The sequence below is a fragment of the Pelodiscus sinensis genome, chromosome 22 (assembly GCF_049634645.1).
Source record: "Pelodiscus sinensis isolate JC-2024 chromosome 22, ASM4963464v1, whole genome shotgun sequence".
Classification (NCBI taxonomy): domain Eukaryota; kingdom Metazoa; phylum Chordata; order Testudines; family Trionychidae; genus Pelodiscus; species Pelodiscus sinensis.
Window position 1 is genome coordinate 2,459,930 of NC_134732.1, and position 22,472 is coordinate 2,482,401.

Sequence of the window (22,472 nt, forward strand, 5' to 3'; positions counted from 1 at the left end):
ACATGTCAGGCCGAGGGTCTCAGCTGGCCCCCTTGCCCTTCCGGGGACGGGCTGGCTTCGTCCCCACACCAGCCCCTGCATCCAGAGCAGCAGCATGCGTGACCCTCCTGCTGCCCGTGCCCCTCCCCCTGGCCTGTAGGGGGCGCTCGGTCTCCTTGCAAGCCATGCTGGTGCTTGGCCTGTCTAGGCCAAGGCCCCCTGGCCACTCAGGCAAGGCACAGAACAGCTGTTTGATGCACACGAGCTGGCGCTGCAGGCCACTGGGTGCTACCAGGGGCTGTAGACATGCACTCCCTTCAGGGACAGGGTTTCTCTTTACCCGTTGTCTCTCAGCGGTGCTCAAAGCACTTTCAAAAGGGGCAAGTCTTGTTCTCCTTGTTCTCTAGCAGGGAAACTGAGGCACAGAGAGAGGACGTGACCAGGCCAAGTGAGCCATGGCAGAAGCCTGAGTCTACCCACTCACCCGCCCATGTAAACTAGGCCACTGTGGCTGGCGTTTCTTCCCTGAGAGTGTCTCCTGCGGCAGAAGATAACGAGCCCTCGCATGCTTGAACCAGGTGTTCACCTGCTGGAGGCTGCCAGTCGCCTGACGCGTGACTCAGAAATGTGAACTTCCCCGCACGGCCGGACTGAGCTGGCTAGTCCCTGCCCCGTCCCCATGGCCGGGCTGTATCTCTGCTGGGCCAGGCAGGCAGCTGAAAAAGGGGGAAGTGGGAGGGGAAGGGTGCTGTCCAGCTCAGCCCCCAGCCCAGTGAGTTCATGCAGGACCTGCACTCGGAATCTGGCACAAGGGAGGGTGGTGGTCCAGCTGGCCCCAGGCCACACCCAGTCAAACAGCCACGCGGAGGGCGGGGGGGGGGGACGACTTCTCCCGGAGCCACGTTTGCTCTCAGCAGTGGCTGAGTGCAGGGTTGCTGGTGGAGGAGGGAGTGGCAGACCCTGTGTCAAGCCTCGAGACTTTGGCAAAAGGGCCCAGGGGCAGCAGGCAAACCTCACCTGCACCCCCTGCTTGTGCCAGCGACCAGACCAGATCGGGGTGAGTGATGCTGCTCGGAACTTATACTGGAAATTGTTTGATTAGCAGCTGTGCTGGAAGCGGCTTGGGGGTACCTGATAGGCCAGCTACCATGGGCATGGGAAAGATGCAGGGGCGTGTTCTGGTAACGTGGGGTCAAACGTCCCCAGCTGACCGGTTAAAGTGACCTGCTCAGTTCCGTCTCAAAGGAGGGAAGAGGAGCGATGAACTGGGAATTTTCAGTAAGATTTGTGAGTCCCGTGCGGGCATTGTTAGCCGGGGGTGGGAAAGGACTGTTTGTGCTCAGGGCAGGCTGAAAGAGTTCGCCCCGGCTGCCAATAGGAACTAGGTTGGTATCACTATGGCACTTGGGGTGTGAAAAATCCACATGCCCGAGTGATGCTGAGAAAGCGATCAGACAGCGCTGGGCCGAGGGGGCGTTCTCAGGAAAGTGGAGCACCTACGGCACAGAGACGCTCTAGTGCTGGCGTCACTGTAGTGCCATTGGTGTGTTTAGTGTAGACAAGCCCACGGGCATGGCTGCGGCCTAGTGGTCAGAGCTCATGTGGACTGGGACCCGCCGTGGCAAATGAGCCATTTACCGACGGGTAAAGAGAAACCCTGGCAAATCGATTACCAGGGCATTAATACCGAGGCTGCGTCTACGCTGCTGCTCCCATCGGCGGGACGTCTCATTTGCACGTGAATTAAGCACTGCCCACGGCAGCCCCATCTGCCGTAGCCAGCAGCAACGTGAGAGTGGGCCGGGTGCCCACGCAGCTTGTCATGTGGCATCTGGTGGGACAAATCTCCAAGAACTCCAGTTACTGCGCAGGCAAGTATCCGCTCCTCCTCGGGCCCCCGCTGCCAGCAGGCACGAGGCTGCGCTTGGAGAGGCAGGCGCTAGTGTTAGTGGGAAGGGTTAGGGTTAGGGTTAGGGAACCTGCTATCGCGTGTTCCTGGTGCTCCCAAGGGGGGTTCTGCCTTTCTCCGGCCGTGTGGGCCTTTGCCGGCTGTGTGTGGCTGTGGCCCATTGCCTGGCTCCATGCGTCTGCAGGGCCGGGCCCGTCCCTCCCGGACGGCTCGCTGGATTTCCGAGCCACCCTGTAAACAGTAATTAGCTCCCTGGCTGTGACCCGGCTGTGAGCCGGGCTCCTGCCCTAGGCCAGGGCGGCATGTTCTCGGGCACGACAGGGAAGCGAGGGAGCGGTGCAGGCTCCTACCCCGGATAAACTGGGCCCTCCGTGGCCGAATGGGCAGCAGACACCCCGGATTGTTCCAGCTCCAGCCTGGCCTTGCCCTGCTCTGTTTGCAGACAGGGCCTGGAGGAAGTGGGGACTGGGTGTGTCTCTTCCCAGGAGCCTTCTGCCAGGGGCAGTGTGTGTGCTGGAAAGGGCTGGCTTGACAGACCAGGCGTCCCGGTGGCCTGCAGGGGTGACCTGGGGCTGAAATGGGGAGCCCCCTTCACGTCCACTCAGGCCTGGGTGTGTCTGGTGGGGCAAAGGGGGGAGTCGGACAGGCAGGGCAGTGGCGCATGGCTACCTGGCCCCTGCAACACAGCCTGGCTTGGGCGCACTTGTTCTCATTGTGCCCGGACTGGGCTGTGCGCCCCTGGGCCGCGCCCAGAGCAGGCAGCGAGGCGCCGGAGCCCCGAGGGAGGCTCACAGGATGTGTGGCTGGGGGTGTCAGACCTGGGTCCCCGGAAGAGGACGGCCGGGACTGGCTGGGGAGGGTGGCAGCCGGGCCGAGCAGCGAGCAGACGGAAGCCCAGCGGCTCCAGGGGGGGAAGTCCCACTGGTCCCTGGGCAGGCGCCGGTGGCCGTGGCTGGAGAAGGCTGCGGGGGCCGGGTGCGGCCAGGGGAGCTGTGGCCCCAGGGAAGGGCAGCGGGAGCGAAGCTGAGCAGGGGCGCGGCCCGCGGAGCCGCCAAACCAGCCGGACCAGGGCGGGGGCGGCGGAGCCGGAGACGCTGCGCGCAGCTGGGGGCGGGGTTGGCGCCGGGTCCCGCCTGCCCGGCTCGGGCTGCCCCTTCCCGGCTCATGGGACGGGCCAGATGCGGCCACAGCTGCCGTGGATCGGCCGCCGGGATGGCAGCCGCGCTCGAGCCGCCCCTGGCGCACGGGGAGCCTGGCGCGGCGAGCCGCGGGGCCCCGGGAGCGGTGCGCGGCGCGCCCCGGGACCCGCAGAGCGAGGAGGGAGCCCGGGAGCCTCTGCTGGATCCGCGCCCGGCGCCAGCTGCCTGCGCCCCCCCTAGTGCGCCTCTGCTAGGAGGGTACCCGTGTCCGGCGTCAGCCCCAGCCAGTCCCCGCCCGCAGCCCGCAGCTGGCCGCAGCCTGGCGCCCACATCTGGCAGCAGCCTCAGCCTGGAGTCCACATCTGGCAGCAGCCTCAGCCTGGCGCCCACATCTGGCCACAGCCCCAGCCCAGCGCCCACAGCTGGCAGCAGCCCGGTGCCGGCATCTGGCCCCAGCCTGGCGCCCACATCTGGCCACAGCCCCAGCCCGGTGCCCACAGCTGGCAGCAGCCCCAGCCTGGCGCCCACATCTGGCAGCAGCCGCAGCCCGGCACTCGCACTTGGCAGCAGCCTCAGCCTGGAATCCACATCTGGCCCCAGCCCAAGCCCTGTGGTGCTCCTGGAGCTGCCTGGCCTGGAGAGGACCAGCCAGAGCCTGTGGGGCAAGGGGCCAGGCGAGCAGGCCCCGGGCGGCGGGGCAGGAGCCCAGGCGGCAGCAGGCAGCGGCGAGGAGGAGTGCCCCATCTGCACGGAGCCCTACGACAGCGGGCGGCACACGCAGGCCCTGCTCAACTGCGGCCACGTGCTGTGCAGCGGCTGCCTGCACGCCATCATGGACACGGCCGGCGCCGCCGAGATCGGGCGCGTGCGCTGCCCCATGTGCCGCCAGAAGACGCCCATGCTGGAGTGGGAGATCTGCAAGCTCCAGGAGGAGCTGCTGCTGCTGCATGACCAGCCTGCGCCGGCCCCCCCGCCGGCCCTGGCCATGCCGCCCGCCCTGCCCCCCCGCGGGCCGGGGCTCCTGGGGGCCCTGGAGCACCACTTCCAGGTGCGCTTCCACACCAGCCGCATGTTCGGCTGCCTGCCCTGCGTGCGCTACCCCCTGTGCCTGCTCCGCGGGCTGGGCGGCCTGCGACGCCGCTGCCGCTGCTGCTACCTGCTCTCGCTGGCCCTGCTGCTGGCGGCCGAGACGCTCAGCCTGCTGCTCATCTTCCTGCCCATCGGGCTGCTCGTGCTGCTCTTCCTCATCCTGAACAAGTAGCCGCCCGCCAGCCGTGCCGGAGGCCGCCCCAGCCAGGCCAGAGAAGGGCAGGGGGGCTGTACGGGGAGGTGGGGGGCCCTGGGAAGGCCAGGCAGGGTGTTCCTACCGCCCTCAGGAAGGGTAAGGCCCAGGTGATGGGCTGCGATGCTCTGCAGGCCAGGAGGGGATCGGGTGGGCTCAGCAACCCAGTGGCAAAACCCTTCCCACTGGGCCCCCTTGGGCAGGCCGTGCCAGTGAGCGGGGCAGGTTCTCCGCTCGCAGAGGGGCTGGGTGTGAGCTGAAGGCAGGGGGAGCTGAACTCTGACAAATCTCGGGCAGAAACTGAGGCCAGGGGCTGGCTAGTCCCAAACTGTGACCCAGGGCCACGTCCCTGCAGCCAGGCCACGTGCGCCAGTGTCACTGGAGCAGAGGTGGGGCCGTAGCAGTGAGCGCAGGGCTGGGCCGGGCCAGGCAGGGGGCATTCGTGTCTGGTTCCCCCTGGTGCAGTGGCAAGACTCTGTGTCCTCCGTCCCAGGCTGAAAATACAAACGCTTGACTTGAGAGGCGTCTGGCTGAGTGCAGGGCCTGCGCGTGCAGCTGGAGGCTTTGGCTGCAGTTGGCGGGGGGTGCCCCATGGGCTTTCCCCACTTTCCTCACCTGCAGCCCAGCCCCCCATGCCCCTCCCTCCTGCCCTGCAACCCCCTCTGTCCCTGCCCGGGTCTGCCCCGTACCTGCTCCTGCGCCGCTGCCACCCGCTGAGCTCTGCGGGGCTCGGGGCCCTGCACCAAGGGGAACTGACCCACCAGGCTCCTTGCACCCGTGACCAGGCAGGACACAAGCCACGCGTGGACGGCCCGTGCCTTGAACCGTGCCCAGCAGGCTGGGGGCCACATTGCCAGCTGGGAGGCAGCTGGATTCACAAGCCCAGTGCAGCTGGGGGCTCTGCCAGCCCCAGAATCTCTGTCCCAGCAAGCGCAGGCTGTAAAGCAGAGCGGCTCCGTGTCCGTGGTCTTGCCGCCAGCCCACTGGTGCCTGCTCCACGGACTGGCTGGTTCCTCTGCCTGTCCGTGCTGCTGGGCGCCCCCTCTCCAGCACAGAGGGGCTCTGCCCCCCAAGCCCTGCGACCCCATCGCCCCATGGCGGGGACAGCGAGGGAGATCTTGGGGTTGCACAGGTGATGCTTTTGCCCGTGCTGACCTCAGATCCGCTCTGGGGGAGCCTGACCCACCTGGGGGCGGGACGCTCTGCTGAGCCGGGGCCCTGTTACTGCCCCCCTCCTGGGGCCAGGAAAGCCCTGAGCTGTGTTGGGCCCCATCTGCCCCCTCCCGCCCGTATGCTGCAGTGCTGGGGGAGGGGTGCCACGCCGGCTTGCCCCTAGCAACAGAAAGGCCCCTGAGTGCAGAGCCAGCCCCTGGCTGTCCCTGGCAGCTGCTGCCTGGTCCCACGTCCTGCCTCTGCCTCGCTGGCCGTGCCCTTCAGGCTGCTGCTTGTCCTTCCCGCGCAGAGATAAGGGAGCTGGCGGCCCAGCCCCCCAAGGGCAGGTAAAGTCAGAGCTGGGCCTGTCCCAGGCACCGCCAGAGACCCACGTGCAACTTCTGTGCAACCAGGGCTGAGAGAGTACAGCCCTCTGCCCCTCCCCCATAAGGGTCTCCCCAGGAACCCCTCTTTGCCCCCCCTCCAGGGGCCTCCCCAGGAACCCCTCTGCCCCCCCCTCCAGGGGCCTCCCAGGGACCCACTCTGCCTCCCCCCCACAGGGGCCTCCCCAGGAACCCCCTCTGCCCCCCCACAGGGGCCTCCCGGGGACCCCCCTCTGCCCCTGCCTCCAGGGAACCCCTCCTTTGTCCCCCCTCCAGGGTCCTCCCCAGGGACCCCCTTTTGTCCCCCCCCACAGGGGCCTCCACAGGGACCCTTCTCTGACTCCTCCCAGGGGCCTCCCAGGGCCTCCTCTCTGCCCCCCCACAGGGGCCTCCCCAGGGGTCCCACTGTCCAGAACTGCTCTGCCCTGCTCCGGCCTTCCTAGCCCCCATCCTGGCTGCACAGCCACCGGGGCCTGGTTACGCTGGGTCTGGCCAGCAGCACAACGGGCTCCCACCGCCAGCTCCCGCTCCATGGAGGGCTGGGCCCTGTCGCTAGGGGGCTGGGAGGCCAGCGGGCTGCTGCTCAGGACACGGGCCTGGACCCGGCCAGCTAGTGCAGCAGAGACGCCGGGGGAGACGAGTTCCTGGGAACTCACAGGTGGAGGACAGAGGGGGCCTTTGTGCCCAGCCACTCAGCTCATTGTTCCAGGTTAGTCCTGGGAAAAATCAGAGCCGCCTTTCCCCAAGGAAGGGCTTCTCCCACGTCCACGGGTCCGGTCTGTGCTGCTCCCTTCTCCCACTGCCGTTCCCAGCCCTCACAGACGGAGGCCAGGGACATCATCCCTGGCTAATGGCCATGGATGGCCCTAACCTCTATGAATCTAGCTCTTTTTTTGAACCCTGTTAAAGTCCTGGTTCTTCACAACATCCTGTAGCAAGGAGTTCCACAGGTTGGCAGTGTGCAGAAAAACTTCCTTTTGTTTGTTTGAAACCTACTACCTATCGGCCTGGGGCCAGGAAAGAACGAGACGTCTCTTGCCATGGCTCCTGGCAGAGGTACATCCCTGAGCAAGGGACGTGACCTGTCAGGGGGTTGGATGTGGGCAAGGAGCACGGCTGGGCCCTGGTGTGGCCAGAGGGGTCCCGCCAGGCAGCAGAGGTTAGCAGTGCAGCAGGCCCTCAGACTCCCGGAGCTGCCAACATAACAGTCACCCCCTTTGCCAAGCAGGGACCCCTACTCCAGCAGAGAGTGTTGGCGAGCACCCGGACCAGAGCATGCGGCCTCCAGCCGCCCTTCATCCAGCACCCGGTCCGGGGGCGTCCTGCATTCGCCGCTCCTAGGCACAGACCGGGCTTGTGCCACCCACTGCTCCCGGGCAGCGCGGCTCTCCGGGCGGACCAGCCAGCGGCAAGGGCTGAGGGGCTCTGCCTGTGCACAGCCTCCTGCTCCGGGAAGCAGCCGCTGCTGGGGGGCTGGGCTGGGCAGGGCCAGGAATATCTCAGCAGGGCGAGTTTTGTCTCTGCTGAGCCGTTCCCCGGCCACTGGCCAGCAGGGGGAGCGGAGCTGGGTCCCGTGGCCCGGGCAGGGTGGTGCCTCGGCGTGCCACAGCCCGGAGGAGCCCACGTCCCTGGGGGTGCCTCGGCCTGAGACTGGACCCCGGGCTTGGACTCCCGGCTCCGTCTGCAGGGCTGTTTAATTGTGGTGAGACGTCTGGGCTCCGGCTGCAGCCCGGGCGCTGGGACCCTCCGGCTGGAGTGTGGCGCCGCGAGGGGGCCGTGCTGTGAGGCACGTGGCTGGAGCATCTGTCTGTGCAGCCGGGGACAGAGATCGCCGGCCAGGGTTAGGCCGGGGGCAAGCGGAGACCTGGGCTAGAGACCTGGGCTGGAAACGTCCCCGTGGGGGGCCGGCCCCCAGGGCCACAGGAGACAGCCTGGTCTGGGCCCCTTCCTGCTGGCAGCCTGAGCTGCCGTGCTGGGTGCTGGGCCAGGCCAGAAGCCACGCTCCTCCTGCCTCCACTGCACGGGGGCCAGGCCGGGGCTTCTCCACCCTTGGGTGCCCCACAAGGCGGCCCCGGAGCCTGGGAGCCCTGCGACACGCAGCGCCCTGGCAGGAGCCTGGGATGTGCCGGACTGGGACCCGCAGCTCCATGGTCCGGGGGGGCCTGGCGGCCAGGGAGAAGGCTGCAGACGCCCACAGGCTACCGGGCAGGGGCGCTGCACAGTGAAGCTGGGGTGACCCTCAGGGAGGGATGCCAGGTTCCAGTTCCCAGGAAGAGGACACTGCGGGGGGGAGGGGGGCAGGTGGGGGATACCGTGAGGGGGAGGGGAGCAGGTGGGGGTTACCACAGGGGGGAGGGGGGCAGGTGGGGGATACCGTGGGGGGGAGGGGAGCAGGTGGGGGTTACCACAGGGGGAGGGGGGCAGGTGGGGGATATCGTGGGGGGGAGGGGGCAGATGGGGGATACTGCGGGGGGGGAGGGGGCTGGTGGGGGATACTGCGGTGGGAGGGGGCAGGTGGGGGATACCGCAGGGGGGAAGGGGCAGGTGGGGGATACTGCAGTGGGAGGGGACAGGTGGGGGTTACCACAGGAGGGAGGGGGACAGGTGGGGGATACCTCGGGGGGGGAGGGGGCAGGTGGGGAATATCGCGGGGGGAGGGGGCTGGTGGGGGATACTGCGGTGGGAGGGGGCAGGTGGGGGTTACCACAGGAGGGAGGGGGGCAGGTGGGGGTTACCGTGGGGGGGAGGGGGGCAGGTGGGGGATACCACGGGAGGGAGGGGGACAGGTGGGGGATACCACAGGAGGGAGGGGGACAGGTGGGGGATACCATGGGGGGGAGGGGGGCAGGTGGGGGTTACCACAGGAGGGAGGGGGACAGGTGGGGGATACCATGGGGGGGAGGGGGGCAGGTGGGGGTTACCGTGGGGGGGAGGGGGCAGATGGGGGATACCGCGGGGGGGAGGGGGCTGGTGGGGGATACTGCGGTGGGAGAGGGCAGGTGGGGGATACCGCAGGGGGGAAGGGGCTGGTGGGGGATACCTCGGGGGGGAGGGGGCAGGTGGGGGTTACCACAGGAGGGAGGGGGGCAGGTGGGGGTTACCGTGGGGGGGAGGGGGGCAGGTGGGGGATACCACAGGAGGGAGGGGGACAGGTGGGGGATACCGTGGGGGAGAGGGGGCAGGTGGGGGTTACCACAGGAGGGAGGGGGACAGGTGGGGGATACCGTGGGGGGGAGGGGGGCAGGTGGGGGTTACCACAGGAGGGAGGGGGACAGGTGGGGGATACCGTGGGGGGGAGGGGGGCAGGTGGGGGTTACCACAGGAGGGAGGGGGACAGGTGGGGGATACCGTGGGGGAGAGGGGGCAGGTGGGGGATACCGTGGGGGAGAGGGGGCAGGTGGGGGTTACCACAGGAGGGAGGGGGACAGGTGGGGGATACCGTGGGGGGGAGGGGGGCAGGTGGGGGTTACCACAGGAGGGAGGGGGACAGGTGGGGGATACCGTGGGGGGGAGGGGGGCAGGTGGGGGTTACCACAGGAGGGAGGGGGACAGGTGGGGGATACCGTGGGGGGGAGGGGGGCAGGTGGGGGTTACCACAGGAGGGAGGGGGACAGGTGGGGGATACCGTGGGGGGGAGGGGGGCAGGTGGGGGTTACCACAGGAGGGAGGGGGACAGGTGGGGGATACCGTGGGGGGGAGGGGGGCAGGTGGGGGTTACCATGGGGGGGAGGGGGGCAGGTGGGGGATACCACAGGAGGGAGGGGGACAGGTGGGGGATACCGTGGGGGAGAGGGGGCAGGTGGGGGATACCGTGGGGGAGAGGGGGCAGGTGGGGGTTACCACAGGAGGGAGGGGGCAGGTGGGGGATACCGTGGGGGAGAGGGGGCAGGTGGGGGTTACCACAGGAGGGAGGGGGACAGGTGGGGGATACCGTGGGGGGGAGGGGGACAGGTGGGGGTTACCACAGGAGGGAGGGGGACAGGTGGGGGATACCGTGGGGGGGAGGGGGGCAGGTGGGGGTTACCACAGGAGGGAGGGGGACAGGTGGGGGATACCGTGGGGGGGAGGGGGGCAGGTGGGGGTTACCATGGGGGGGAGGGGGGCAGGTGGGGGATACCACAGGAGGGAGGGGGACAGGTGGGGGATACCGTGGGGGAGAGGGGGCAGGTGGGGGATACCGTGGGGGAGAGGGGGCAGGTGGGGGTTACCACAGGAGGGAGGGGGCAGGTGGGGGATACCGTGGGGGAGAGGGGGCAGGTGGGGGTTACCACAGGAGGGAGGGGGACAGGTGGGGGATACCGTGGGGGGGAGGGGGACAGGTGGGGGATACCGTGGGGGAGAGGGGGCAGGTGGGGGTTACCACAGGAGGGAGGGGGACAGGTGGGGGATACCGTGGGGGGGAGGGGGGCAGGTGGGGGATACCGTGGGGGGGAGGGGGGCAGGTGGGGGATACCGTGGGGGGGAGGGGGGCAGGTGGGAGTTACCGCAGGGGGGTGCTCATTAGAGGTGGGGGCAATGTTGCTCCCTGTCACGGTGACCGGGGCTGGTGCAAGTGCAGGACGCGCCACCCACCGTCGGGCAGCGGCTCCGCGCAGGACCCCTCCCAGGACTGGGAGCCGGGGGCTGGGTGGACGGGACCCAGCAGCTGAGGCCGTAGGGGGGACCTTTGGGAAGCGCGTTGACTGGCAGCGTCTCTGCTCGGCAGACACCCTGGGCCTGGCCTGGCACGCGACAGATCCGCCCGGAGAGGACGGAGGCTCGACACGGGGCAACCCTCCCCGGCGAGCCCCTGGCCAGGGGGCCACTGCTCTGCGCCAGCAACGCCCCCAGGCCTGACAAACTCACTGCACCCAACGCTGCTTCCAGAGCCGGGGCGGGGGGGGACTCACTCCGAGCTGAACCCACGTGGCTGCAAGAGGAACGTGCCGAGGGACCAGGCTCCGGCCCCCACCGCAGGTAGCTCCTAGCCGCTGTCCCAGGCCGGCTGGACAGGCGGGTTTGGCCAGACAAGGGGCGTGACTTCGTTAGGGTCATATGAATGGCCCAATGGCAGCCCCTTTGGCATATCGGCCAGGAAAGGAGCCATGGGGCTCGCCCCGGCTCCGGGGCCAAAGCCAAGGGCCTTTGGGGCCCACGAGGACCCTGCTAACCTGCACTTCCTGGGCAGCGTCACGGCCTTCCTGACAGCAGGAGCCGGGCGGGGCCTCTGTAGGCACCTGCCTGGGAAAGGTGAGGCCAGCTCCCGTGGCTGGAAGTGGAAGCCAGCCGGCCCCAGAGTGTGTAGCGGGGCAGGGCCTTCCCACGGGCTGGGGGGTCCAGGCCGAGTGCCTGTGACTCCGGGCTGGCCGCGTTTCCAAAAGCTCTGCCCTGCGGCCCCGGGGGGGAGCTGCCACCCAGTGCGCTGAAGGCCAGGCCGGCGAACCCTGGGCCACGTGGTACCAGGGATGTGAACATGCGGGGAACTGGGAACTCAGCGGCCACACGGTCCCGTGCACCTGCCGCCAGCTCCCGGGGCGCCAGCAGCCGCCGCTACGCGGGTGCCTCTGGTACAGCCAGCTCGGGTCACCGAACGCGAACCATGCGCCAGGCTCCCCCGAAGGGGCTTGTCCGCACTGGCATGTTACCGCGCTGGACTGTGCTGCGGGGGTGTGACACCCCCACGGCGCCCGCGCACAGCCTGGCTCCCGGCGCCGTCGGCGGCTCCCCAAAGACAGCGCCAGCGTAGCCCCCGGACTCCTGCTCACCAGGGTCCGGCGCTGCCGGTGGGTTTGTTAAAGTCCGTCTTGGGCGCGCGTCTTCCGCATCCTGATCTGCTGCACGGGACCGTCCTGCTGGCGGGTGAGCGCGGGCGTCATGTGGGACGGTAGGAAATACTGTCCTCTGTGTGGCGGAAATACGCCGTGTGGCGGCAGCGCCCAGACAGCGCGACTGGCCGAGCCGGGCAGACTGCCTGACCGCCAGGGCTCAGCAGGGAGGCTCCCTGGGCCGCTGCCTCCCCTCTCCACGTCTGGCGGACCAAGACTCTGTGCTGGGGGAGGTGGCGCCAGCCCCTGGAGGGAGGAGCTGCAACCCGGCGCGGCGGTCGGGGGAGGCTCAAACCCTGCTTCCTTTGGCGAAGTTCGGCGTATTCTAAGTAACCCGCCTGGCTCTGGCCCTCGCGCCCACCTTTCCGTGGCTTTACCCAGCCCCCGGGAGCACACGAGTGTGTCGCCTCTTAGCCCCACGTGCGCCGGATCCTCCTCGGCGCCGTCTCCTCCGGCGGGTTCACTTTGCCAAGCCAGGATGTGAGAGCGCCCCAGGCTCCAGGCCCGCTGTGCTCACCTCCCCCACATTTGGGGGCAGGCCGTGGGGGGGACATGGCCCCCCGCCCCTGGCAGGTGGAGGCTCTGCAGCAGCCTGGGCTCCGTGGCTGGGGAGAAGGTGAGGGGCAGGGTGCCAGGCCAGCCACATTCGGGTGGGGGGGGAGCCAGTGACCCTTGGCCGACCCCGATCCACGCGCCTGCTCACTAGCACGTGCCGTGGCCGGCGGGTCCCAGAGCTGTTAACGCGGCCGAGACCCCTCTGCCCCACGGGGGCTGGCTCGGCTGGAACGGGCCCCAGGCAGCACTGCCCCTGGCCCAGCTCCAGGGAGCGCCAGCCCAGGGCATTGGCCTGGGGCCTCATTTGCATGCGGCCTGGTGCATTGTGGGATCTGTCCTCTCTGTGCTGGACTCCAAGGGTCTGTTTCTGCTGTCCCCTGCCTGCACTGCAGAGCCCAGGGCCCTAGGGAGGGTGAGCTCTGGTTCAGTGGGGAGTTAGGGGGCTGAATTCTCCATGGTCCTGCAGCTCCCTTGCATCAGCTGCACCAGTGCAGGGCAGCGCCGCCCACTGGCTGGAGGGGCTCCTGGGAAATCGCCCCCCCCCGTGCAGGGCTACGAGTGGCAGGTCAGCGGTGCGCTGGGGCTAGCCAGAGGCAGGAAAGCCTCGTGCTGCAGTGTCTGGGGGGAGGGGAGACATGCACCCAGAGGTGCATCCATGCACACACACTCACAGAGCTGGGTGTGCACATGCACCTGCACACAGAGGTGCATGCACACACATACGCAGTTCCATACACACAGAAGGATACGCACCCGCACACCCCCCCACGCACCCCGTCGATACTGGAAACTTGACGCCTTTGCCCCACTGGCACATGCCGCTCATGGTCACCGTTACGGCAAAAATGCCCCGGCGTGCGGTGAACCGTGCCGGCAGGGCGCCAGGAGCCCCAGGGAAGCTGCGCTTTGCTTCACCACATCCTGGCTTTGTTACGTAGCGGGAGAGCAGCAACTCTGCTGTGGTTTTGCTTTCACTTATTTATCACTGTGCCCTGGCCCTACCGTCACTGCACCCTGGCCCTGGGCCTACCGCCACTGCGCCCTGGCCCTACCGCCACTGCACCCTGGCCCTGGCCCTACCGCCACTGCACCCTGGCCCTGGGCCTACCGCCACTGCACCCTGGCCCTACCGCCACTGCGCCCTGGCCCTGGGCCTACCGCCACTGCGCCCTGGCCCTGGCCCTACCGCCACTGCGCCCTGGCCCTGGCCCTACCGCCACTGCGCCCTGGCCCTACCGCCACTGCGCCTACCGCCACTGCGCCCTGGCCCTACCGCCACTGCACCCTGGCCCTGGGCCTACCGCCACTGCGCCCTGGCCCTGGGCCTACCGCCACTGCGCCCTGGCCCTGGGCCTACCGCCACTGCGCCCTGGCCCTGGCCCTACCGCCACTGCGCCCTGGCCCTACCGCCACTGCGCCCTGGCCCTGGCCCTACCGCCACTGCGCCCTGGCCCTACCGCCACTGCGCCCTGGCCCTACCGCCACTGCGCCCTGGCCCTGGCCCTACCGCCACTGCGCCCTGGCCCTGGGCCTACCGCCACTGCACCCTGGGCCTGGGCCTACCGCCACTGCGCCCTGGCCCTACCGCCACTGCGCCCTGGCCCTGGGCCTACCGCCACTGCACCCTGGCCCTGGGCCTACCGCCACTGCACCCTGGCCCTACCGCCACTGCACCCTGGCCCTACCGCCACTGCGCCCTGGCCCTGGCCCTACCGCCACTGCACCCTGGCCCTGGGCCTACCGCCACTGCACCCTGGCCCTGGGCCTACCGCCACTGCACCCTGGCCCTGGCCCTCACCGCCACTGCACCCTGGCCCTGGCCCTCACCGCCACAGCGCCCTGGCCCTCACCGCCACTGCACCCTGACCCTGGCCCTCACCGCCACTGCACCCTGACCCTGGCCCTCACCGCCACTGCACCCTGGTCCTGGCCCTCACCACCACTGCACCCTGGACCTCACTGCCACTGCACCCTGGCCCTGGCCCTCACCGCCACTGCACCCTGGACCTCACCACCACGGTGCCCTGGCCCTCACCACCACTTCACCTTGACCCTCATGCCCACTGCACCCTTACCCTCACCCCCCACTACATCCTACATTCACCGCCACTGCACCCTGGCCCTACTGCACTGTGGCCTCCTCACCACTGCACCCTAGCCATCATCTCCCCTGTGCCCTGGCCCTCACCGCCACTGCACCCTGGCCCTCACCCCCACTTCGCCTTGACCCTCACCCCACTGCACCCTACCTTCACCCCCACTGCGCCCCGGTCCTCACACACACACCTGTGGGAGACTAGCAGCCCGAAGAGAGCTATTCCGGGCTAGAACAAGAGGCACCACTGGGAGACCCACCAGGCCCCGTCCCTCAGGCCGGACAAGAGCTGCATGAGGATGAGCTCCTGGCACCAGCTCTGACACTCACGCCAGGCACGGGAGCCCAGTCCTGGGCCGAGAGCCGGAGCTGATGCAGGTCCCCGTCAAGGGCTCACGCCCAAGAGCCTGCTCCGGGGCCTTGCCAGCCAGGGCAGGGAGCAGGCCTCTGGGGTGGTCTGCAAACGTCTCCGCCGGGATCCTGGCCCGGCCCCCGCTCCGCGCCCCGTGCAAGATGTGACAGCTGCTCGGGGCGGCTCGTTCCGGTATAATCTTTATTTGGGAGATGGAGCAGGGTTCACAAGGCCGGGCAGAAAACAGGAGCATCGTCACAACCAGCAGCAGGAGAATCGGCAGAGCGAAAACGAGACAATGTCAGGCCCTGCTCTCCCCCAGCCCTGTCCCACCCCTGCCAGGGCGCGTGGCCCTTGGCCGCCTGCGGGACCCGTGTCCATGGGAGCCCAGGGGGGTTGCTGCCGGCTCTCCCCTCCCCTCTCCACATGGCAGGGAGCCAGCTCTGGCCACCGGGAGAGGGGGTGGCTTCGGGCCTCTTGGCTGGGTGTTTGGCTCTGGGCTGTGGCAGTGTAAGGAGCAGGCAGGATCTCACGCCGGCCTTTGTGGGGGGAGCTGAGCTGGGCGTCCAGAGCGCCTGGGGCAGAGCCAGCCTGGCCTGAGGGCCCCGAGGATCCCGGCGTGTCCCCCGGACGGCCGAGCGGGACTCACGCCTCGTTCCCGGGCGGGGCAGCGTGGCCAGGGAGCGTGCAGCCGGCGCGCCCGCTCTGTGGCACCTCGCAGCTTATGGCTTGTTTTATTCTGGGTTTGTTTTTTGCTTTTCTGCAGCAAGCCCTCCCCAAAATGTCCCGGAGAGTCTCCTAGCAGGGCCGCTGCTCCCCGGCTCGCCCCACTGGGCAAGAAAACAGAGGGCAGGGGGCCGGGTAGCCACTCGCCCCAGCCCCTGTCATCACAGGGGTCACCCCTCCTCTGGCGCTAGCAGCATGTGGGGGGGGCCCCCACTCCTGGGCTGTCCGCTGGGGAGCGGGAGCCTCGCTGGAGGGCTGGATGGGCCCGGCAGCCGAGGGGCGGGGAGCACGGCATCTGCTCAGCTGGCTGCTGGGAGCAGAAAAGCCGTGTGAGGGGAGCCCCGGCCCCTCCCAGAGGCACACGAAGCTGGGTCCCAACCCAACGGCGTTGGCCGCACAAAGCGCCCCAGGGCAGGGATGGACGCACACGGATCCTCCAAAACGAGGACAAATGGGAGCTTTCCTGCAGGGCCTGCGGGGGGCCGGGCCGTGCGCGAATGCAGGGGGTTTGCTTGGCTATGGGGACGTGGGCGCGGGGGGCTTGGCCCCAGAGAGCAAAGCTTTGGCAAATGACGCAGGGAGGAGCTGGCGGCCCGGTGACACGTCCCCGGCCCATCCCGGCGGGAGGCACGTTCAGGCCTCCGCACAGCTCGGCCCCGGGGAGCAGCTGCCCAGGGAGTGGCACCTGGTGAGCGAGAGAACGACCCTCAGTCTGGGGCAAAGCCAGGCCCAGGCGGGTGCTCTGCTCAGCCGAGCGGGGGGGCCCTGCGCTGGAAGGGAGCCGGGCCGGGGCAGGACGGGCACAGCACCCGCAGCGCCAGGGGAGCGAGTCAGACCCGCCTCCCTCGCTCGGGCCTGGCGTCCCCGGGGCCTGGCCGGCGGTGCGGGGCTGGGCGGGCACCGGTCACATGATGGTGCAGGAAGACAGCGGGTTTCGAAGGTGGCAGGTGCAAGCCGCCCCGCAGTACTGGCGGAAGGTCTGGTAGCAGCTGCGGTCGGCGTCGCTGCTCCACTGCCCGGGGTTGGCGGCCAGGGCCTCGGCGGGCAGTCTGTTCAGGATACTGGTGTTGACCGCCAGCGCGGCCAGCCCGTAGTCGGTGAAGAGCACGGTCTCCCGCTTGCAGGTGGGGCAGGAGATGAACTTGTACTTGGGGCAGGACTCGTAGAGGATCTGCAGGCACTCCTCGCACACCGAGTGCAGGCAGGAGAGGATGCGGGGCCGCTTGTGGGTGAAGTTGTACGTGTGGCCGCAGGTGGGGCACTCGAGGGGCTCGCAGGGCGTGGAGGGGTGCAGCACGTACTGGTTGACGATCACCTCGTCGGAGGGCGGCTGGCGGTGGTAACACACCTCCGAGCTGCCCTTGCGCTGCCCCTGGTAGAGTCGCTCTCGCCGGGGCAGGGGCGGCGTCCGGGGCAGCCCCAGCGAGCCCGGGGTGCTGTCCAGAGCCGGGATGTCCCCGCACGCTTGGTTGACGATGATCTCGGACTCGGAGGGCCAGGCGCGCTTGGCCACGAGGGGCGGCTCCCGGCGGGAGGCGGGGGCGTAGCGCGGCTGGGAGGCCTGCAGCTCCGAGAACTTTTCGGGGTGGATGATCTTCATGGCCTCCATTTTGAGGATGACCTGTTGCCCTTTGAGACACGACATGAGGATCGTTTTCACATTGCTGTCCGCTGCTCGGGGCTCGGCCAGGGGCGCCTGCATGAGGCTACAGCGCGCCGGCAGCGGGCGGGGCTTTCAATCGCGGGCGGGCGGCGAAGCGGCAGGGCTGGAGAAAGCCCCGGGTGCAGGGGCACATCCTGGGAGAAAGGAGCAGCTGTCGGCAGCCACCTTCCCGCCGGACTCCAGCCCCTCGGGCGCCCCCGCTGAGCCGAAAGGTGCCGCCCGCGTGGTCGGAGCCGTGCACAGGAAGCGGCTGGAGTCACAGCGCCATCCTGCCGAGCGGAGCCTTTCGCCGCCGAGGCTCCAGGGTGAGGATCAAAGCTCTTCCTCCCCGCAGTCCCTTCCTCGGGGGCTGGCTCCGCGGCAGCCCGTGACGTGGAGCAAGCGCCCGCTCTCTCTGTGCGAGCCAGAGCAGCATCCGCTGCACGGAGCAGCCAGGCAAGAGGGGTCAGGCCAGGCCGGGCGCGTCAGGGCTCCGATCCGCAGCCGGCAGCGAGGAAAGCTCCCACAGGTGCCCTGCCCCCACCCGGCGGGTGTTTCTCTGGCTGGGGAAGGTCCTGGCAGGGCTGAAGAATGTGTGCGAATTCCTGCGCGCTGACCCTCCGGCTCTCCCACTGCCGCTGCTCCTGGAGCCTGCAGCTCTGCGGGGCCGTCCCGGGGCCCCAGCCCGGGGAGCGTCCTGCCGGGGTGGGGGAAGGAAGGGGCTCACCTTGGCATGCCCCGCTGCAGGGATGCAGCCGCCACGCCGCCCCGCGGCTCCGGCCTCAGCTCTCTGGGCCCCGCAGCCACTTGCAGGAAAAAGCTGGAAACACAAAGCAACAGGAAGTTGGTGCCGCGGCTCCAGGGAGAGGTGACATGGGCCAGTGGCCCGTGGGGAATCGCCTCGCGCTCCGCTTCTCGGCAGCCCCCCGGGCGCCCGCCCAGCACAGCTGCAAGGCCTGGCTCGCTGGGGCCTACCTGGCAGCTCCCCGGGAGGAGGGGGCCCTGCGGGAGGGGCGCACCCACCCTGGGCAAGGCTGGGGGCGGATTCCGATGCCTCCCCTCGAAATCCCAATGCAAAAGTATCCTGTTCCCCCCAGGCCCAGGTCTCAGGCGCTCTTTGTCCACGTGCACCCCCACGCCGATTGCTTCACTCTCCCCACATCCCCCCCCGGGCTTCTCTGTGCCCCCCAGTGCTCTCGGGACGGGGCTGAGGAGGCCCCAGGGTCTAGGGGCGCCCGGCTGTCGGGGCTGCCTGCCCAGTGGCAAGGAGACAAACAAGCCTGCCCCTCGGCAGAGGACGCCAAAGGCTCCTTCACTGCAGGCCCGGCAAATTCCTAGCCTGTGTGAGCACAGAGCTGCCTGCTCCGGCCAAGCTCCCACGGACCGGCCTGGGGGCCAGGGGCCCACGGGACCCCCGAGAGGGGGCTGCTTGGCCACAGGACCACGCAACAGGGCTGACTGGCTGTGGGGCAGCCCCAGGGGCCAGCTGAGGGAACTGGCCAAGGGAGTTTACCCCACCCGCCCTGTGGCCTCAGCAGGAGGTGGGTGGAAGAGCTGGGGAATCCGCTGGGCCGGCCGGGCCCTCCATCACAGCCACAACACAGCACCCGCTCCACAACACGGGAGTGATACCCCGGCACGCACCCCGCTCCACAACACGGGAGTGATACCCCGGCACGCACCCCGCTCCACAACACGGGAGTGATACCCCGGCACGCACCCCGCTCCACAACACGGGAGTGATACCCCGGCACGCACCCCGCTCCACAACACGGGAGTGATACCCGGCACACACCCCGCTCCACAACACGGGAGTGATACCCCGGCACACACCCCGCTCCACAACACGGGAGTGATACCCCGGCACACACCCCGCTCCACAACACGGGAGTGATACCCCGGCACGCACCCCGCTCCACAACACGGGAGTGATACCCCGGCACGCACCCCGCTCCACAACACGGGAGTGATACCCCGGCACGCACCCCGCTCCACAACACGGGAGTGATACCCCGGCACGCACCCCGCTCCACAACACGGGAGTGATACCCCGGCACGCACCCCGCTCCACAACACGGGAGTGATACCCCGGCACGCACCCCGCTCCACAACACGGGAGTGATACCCCGGCACGCACCCCGCTCCACAACACGGGAGTGATACCCGGCACGCACCCCGCTCCACAACACGGGAGTGATACCCCGGCACGCACCCCGCTCCACAACACGGGAGTGATACCCCGGCACGCACCCCGCTCCACAGCACGGGAGTGATACCCGGCACGCACCCCGCTCCACAGCACGGGAGTGATACCCCGGCACGCACCCCGCTCCACAGCACGGGAGTGATACCCGGCACGCACCCCGCTCCACAACACGGGAGTGATACCCCGGCACGCACCCCGCTCCACAACACGGGAGTGATACCCGGCACGCACCCCGCTCCACAACACGGGAGTGATACCCCGGCACGCACCCCGCTCCACAACACGGGAGTGATACCCGGCACGCACCCCGCTCCACAACACGGGAGTGATACCCGGCACGCACCCCGCTCCACAACACGGGAGTGATACCCCGGCACGCACCCCGCTCCACAACACGGGAGTGATACCCGGCACGCACCCCGCTCCACAACACGGGAGTGATACCCGGCACGCACCCCGCTCCACAACACGGGAGTGATACCCCGGCACGCACCCCGCTCCACAACACGGGAGTGATACCCGGCACGCACCCCGCTCCACAACCCGGGAGTGATACCCGGCACGCACCCCGCTCCACAACACGGGAGCGATACCCCGGCACAACCCCGCTCCACAACACGGGAGTGATACCCCGGCACAACCCCGCTCCACAACACGGGAGTGATACCCCGGCACGCACCCCGCTCCACAACACGGGAGTGATACCCGGCACGCACCCCGCTCCACAACACGGGGGTGATACCCGGCACGCACCCCGCTCCACAACACGGGAGTGATACCCCGGCACGCACCCCGCTCCACAACACGGGGGTGATACCCGGCACGCACCCCGCTCCACAACACGGGAGTGATTCCCTGGCACACACCCTGGCACACAACTTAGGCGTGATACCCTGACGCACATCCTTGGTACACAACACAGGCATGATACCCTGGCACACAACCTTGGTACACAACATAGGTGTGACACCCCCGCACACACAGCACAGGTGCAACACCCCCAGCACACAAGGCACACACCCTGGTACACAACACAGGTGTGACACCCCAACACATACCCCACTATGCAACACAGGAGTGACACCCCCAGCACACAGCCTGCTATACAACACAGACATGACACCCTGGCAGACACCCTGCTACACAACACAGGAGTGACAGTCACACACTGACACATAGCATACATCTCAACACAACGTAGGCACAACAAACCCACCACACACAGCACGCTCCACTACACAACACAGGAACAACACAGCCAGCACAGACATAGCACACATCGTGCTGCATGGCACAGCAGTGACACTCCTGGCACACACCCTGCTACAACACACTCCCTACTACACAACACAAGAGTGAGGCTCTCGGCACACACTGACACATAGCACACATCTCACAACACAGGCACAACAAACCCAGTACACACAGCACACCCCACTACACAACAAGGGAATGACACAGCCAGCACAGACATAGCACACACCCAGCTACACAACACAGCAGTGACACACTTGGCTCAAGAAGCACACCCCACACCACAAAACTCACACACAGCATTCGCAGGCCCTGCACCCCCCAGGCTGGCAGGCCGGGGGCAGCAAAGGGACACACGGCAGGCAGCACAGAGGCCCAGGGCAGATACACAGGGGCCCAGGGCTGACACACAGGAGCCGAGGGCTGACACAGGGGCCCAGGGCAGACACACAGGAGCCGAGGGCTGACACAGGGGCCCAGGGCAGACACACAGGGACACAGGGCAGACACACAGGGACACAGGGCAGACACGCAGGGGCCCAGGGCAGACACGCAGGGACACAGGGCAGACACGCAGGGACACAGGGCAGACACGCAGGGGCCCAGGGCAGACACGCAGGGACACAGGGCAGACACACAGGGACACAGGGCAGACACGCAGGGGCCCAGGGCAGACACGCAGGGACACAGGGCAGACACGCAGGGGCCCAGGGCAGACACGCAGGGACACAGGGCAGACACACAGGGGCCCAGGGCAGACACGCAGGGACACAGGGCAGACACGCAGGGGCCCAGGGCAGACACGCAGGGGCCCAGGGCAGACACGCAGGGACACAGGGCAGACACGCAGGGGCCCAGGGCAGACACGCAGGGACACAGGGCAGACACGCAGGGGCCCAGGGCAGACACGCAGGGGCCCAGGGCAGACACGCAGGGACACAGGGCAGACACACAGGGACACAGGGCAGACACACAGGGACGACACGCAGGGACACAGGGCAGACACGCAGGGACACAGGGCAGACACGCAGGGGCCCAGGGCAGACACACAGGGACACAGGGCAGACACGCAGGGGCCCAGGGCAGACACGCAGGGGCCCAGGGCAGACACGCAGGGACACAGGGCAGACACGCAGGGGCCCAGGGCAGACACGCAGGGACACAGGGCAGACACGCAGGGGCCCAGGGCAGACACGCAGGGACACAGGGCAGACACGCAGGGACACAGGGCAGACACGCAGGGGCCCAGGGCAGACACACAGGGACACAGGGCAGACACGCAGGGACACAGGGCAGACACGCAGGGGCCCAGGGCAGACACGCAGGGACACAGGGCAGACACGCAGGGGCCCAGGGCAGACACGCAGGGACACAGGGCAGACACGCAGGGGCCCAGGGCAGACACGCAGGGACACAGGGCAGACACGCAGGGACACAGGGCAGACACGCAGGGGCCCAGGGCAGACACGCAGGGACACAGGGCAGACACGCAGGGGCCCAGGGCAGACACACAGGGACACAGGGCAGGCAGCACGGGGGCCCCTGGCAGACACGCAGCCGAGCCCTCTGGCAGCGCAGGCAGGGCGCACACACCTGCAGGCGCTGCCCAGCTGACCACCCCGGCAGGCAGGGATGCCCTTACCTGGGCTGGGCGGCCGTGAGCTACGGAGGCTCCGGCTCCTCTGGGGCCAGGCCAGGGCCAGCGGCTGGAGGCCCCGCGGCAGAGGTTATCTGAAAGGCAGCGATGCAGGCTCCGGCCCCTCGGGGGACGCTCCGTGGGCCCCGCTCTCCCCAAATCCAGCCCGGCTCTTGCTCAGACCCAGCCCAGCGGCCCCGGGGCCCTGCGAGGCGGCGCCGATCCCCGGAGGGGCGCCGAGGCAGCCCCCCCCCCCCGCGCTCTGCTCCGGACGCTGCGCGGGGGGCAGCCCCCGAGGGCCCCGCAGGCCTGTGCGCGCTGCTCCCGCCTGGCCCCCGGGATGCGGCGCCGCCAAGGC

The 22,472-nt window shown here is 68.7% G+C and overlaps 2 protein-coding genes across 2 annotated transcripts; one reads left to right on the plus strand and one right to left on the minus strand.

Annotated features, from left to right (window-relative positions):
* Positions 1-144: 144 nt before the first annotated feature.
* On the plus strand, positions 145-4,828 carry LOC142819303 (ring finger protein-like). Its single transcript, XM_075905201.1, has one exon. The coding sequence runs from the start codon at positions 2,684-2,686 to the stop codon at positions 4,286-4,288; it is 1,605 nt and encodes a 534-aa protein (XP_075761316.1). The 5' UTR covers positions 145-2,683; the 3' UTR covers positions 4,289-4,828.
* Positions 4,829-14,302: 9,474 nt separating this feature from the next.
* Positions 14,303-17,490, minus strand: RNF208 (ring finger protein 208). The gene has a single exon (XM_075905506.1). It carries the CDS (start codon positions 17,076-17,078, stop codon positions 16,281-16,283), a length of 798 nt encoding a protein of 265 aa, XP_075761621.1. The 5' UTR covers positions 17,079-17,490; the 3' UTR covers positions 14,303-16,280.
* Positions 17,491-22,472: the final 4,982 nt, after the last annotated feature.

Excerpts from the sequence above, each read along its gene's own strand:
- LOC142819303 (XM_075905201.1), top strand. The coding sequence starts at position 2,684 with ATGTGTGGCTGGGGGTGTCAGACCTGGGTCCCCGGAAGAGGACGGCCG.
- RNF208 (XM_075905506.1), bottom strand. The coding sequence starts at position 17,078 with ATGCAGGCGCCCCTGGCCGAGCCCCGAGCAGCGGACAGCAATGTGAAA.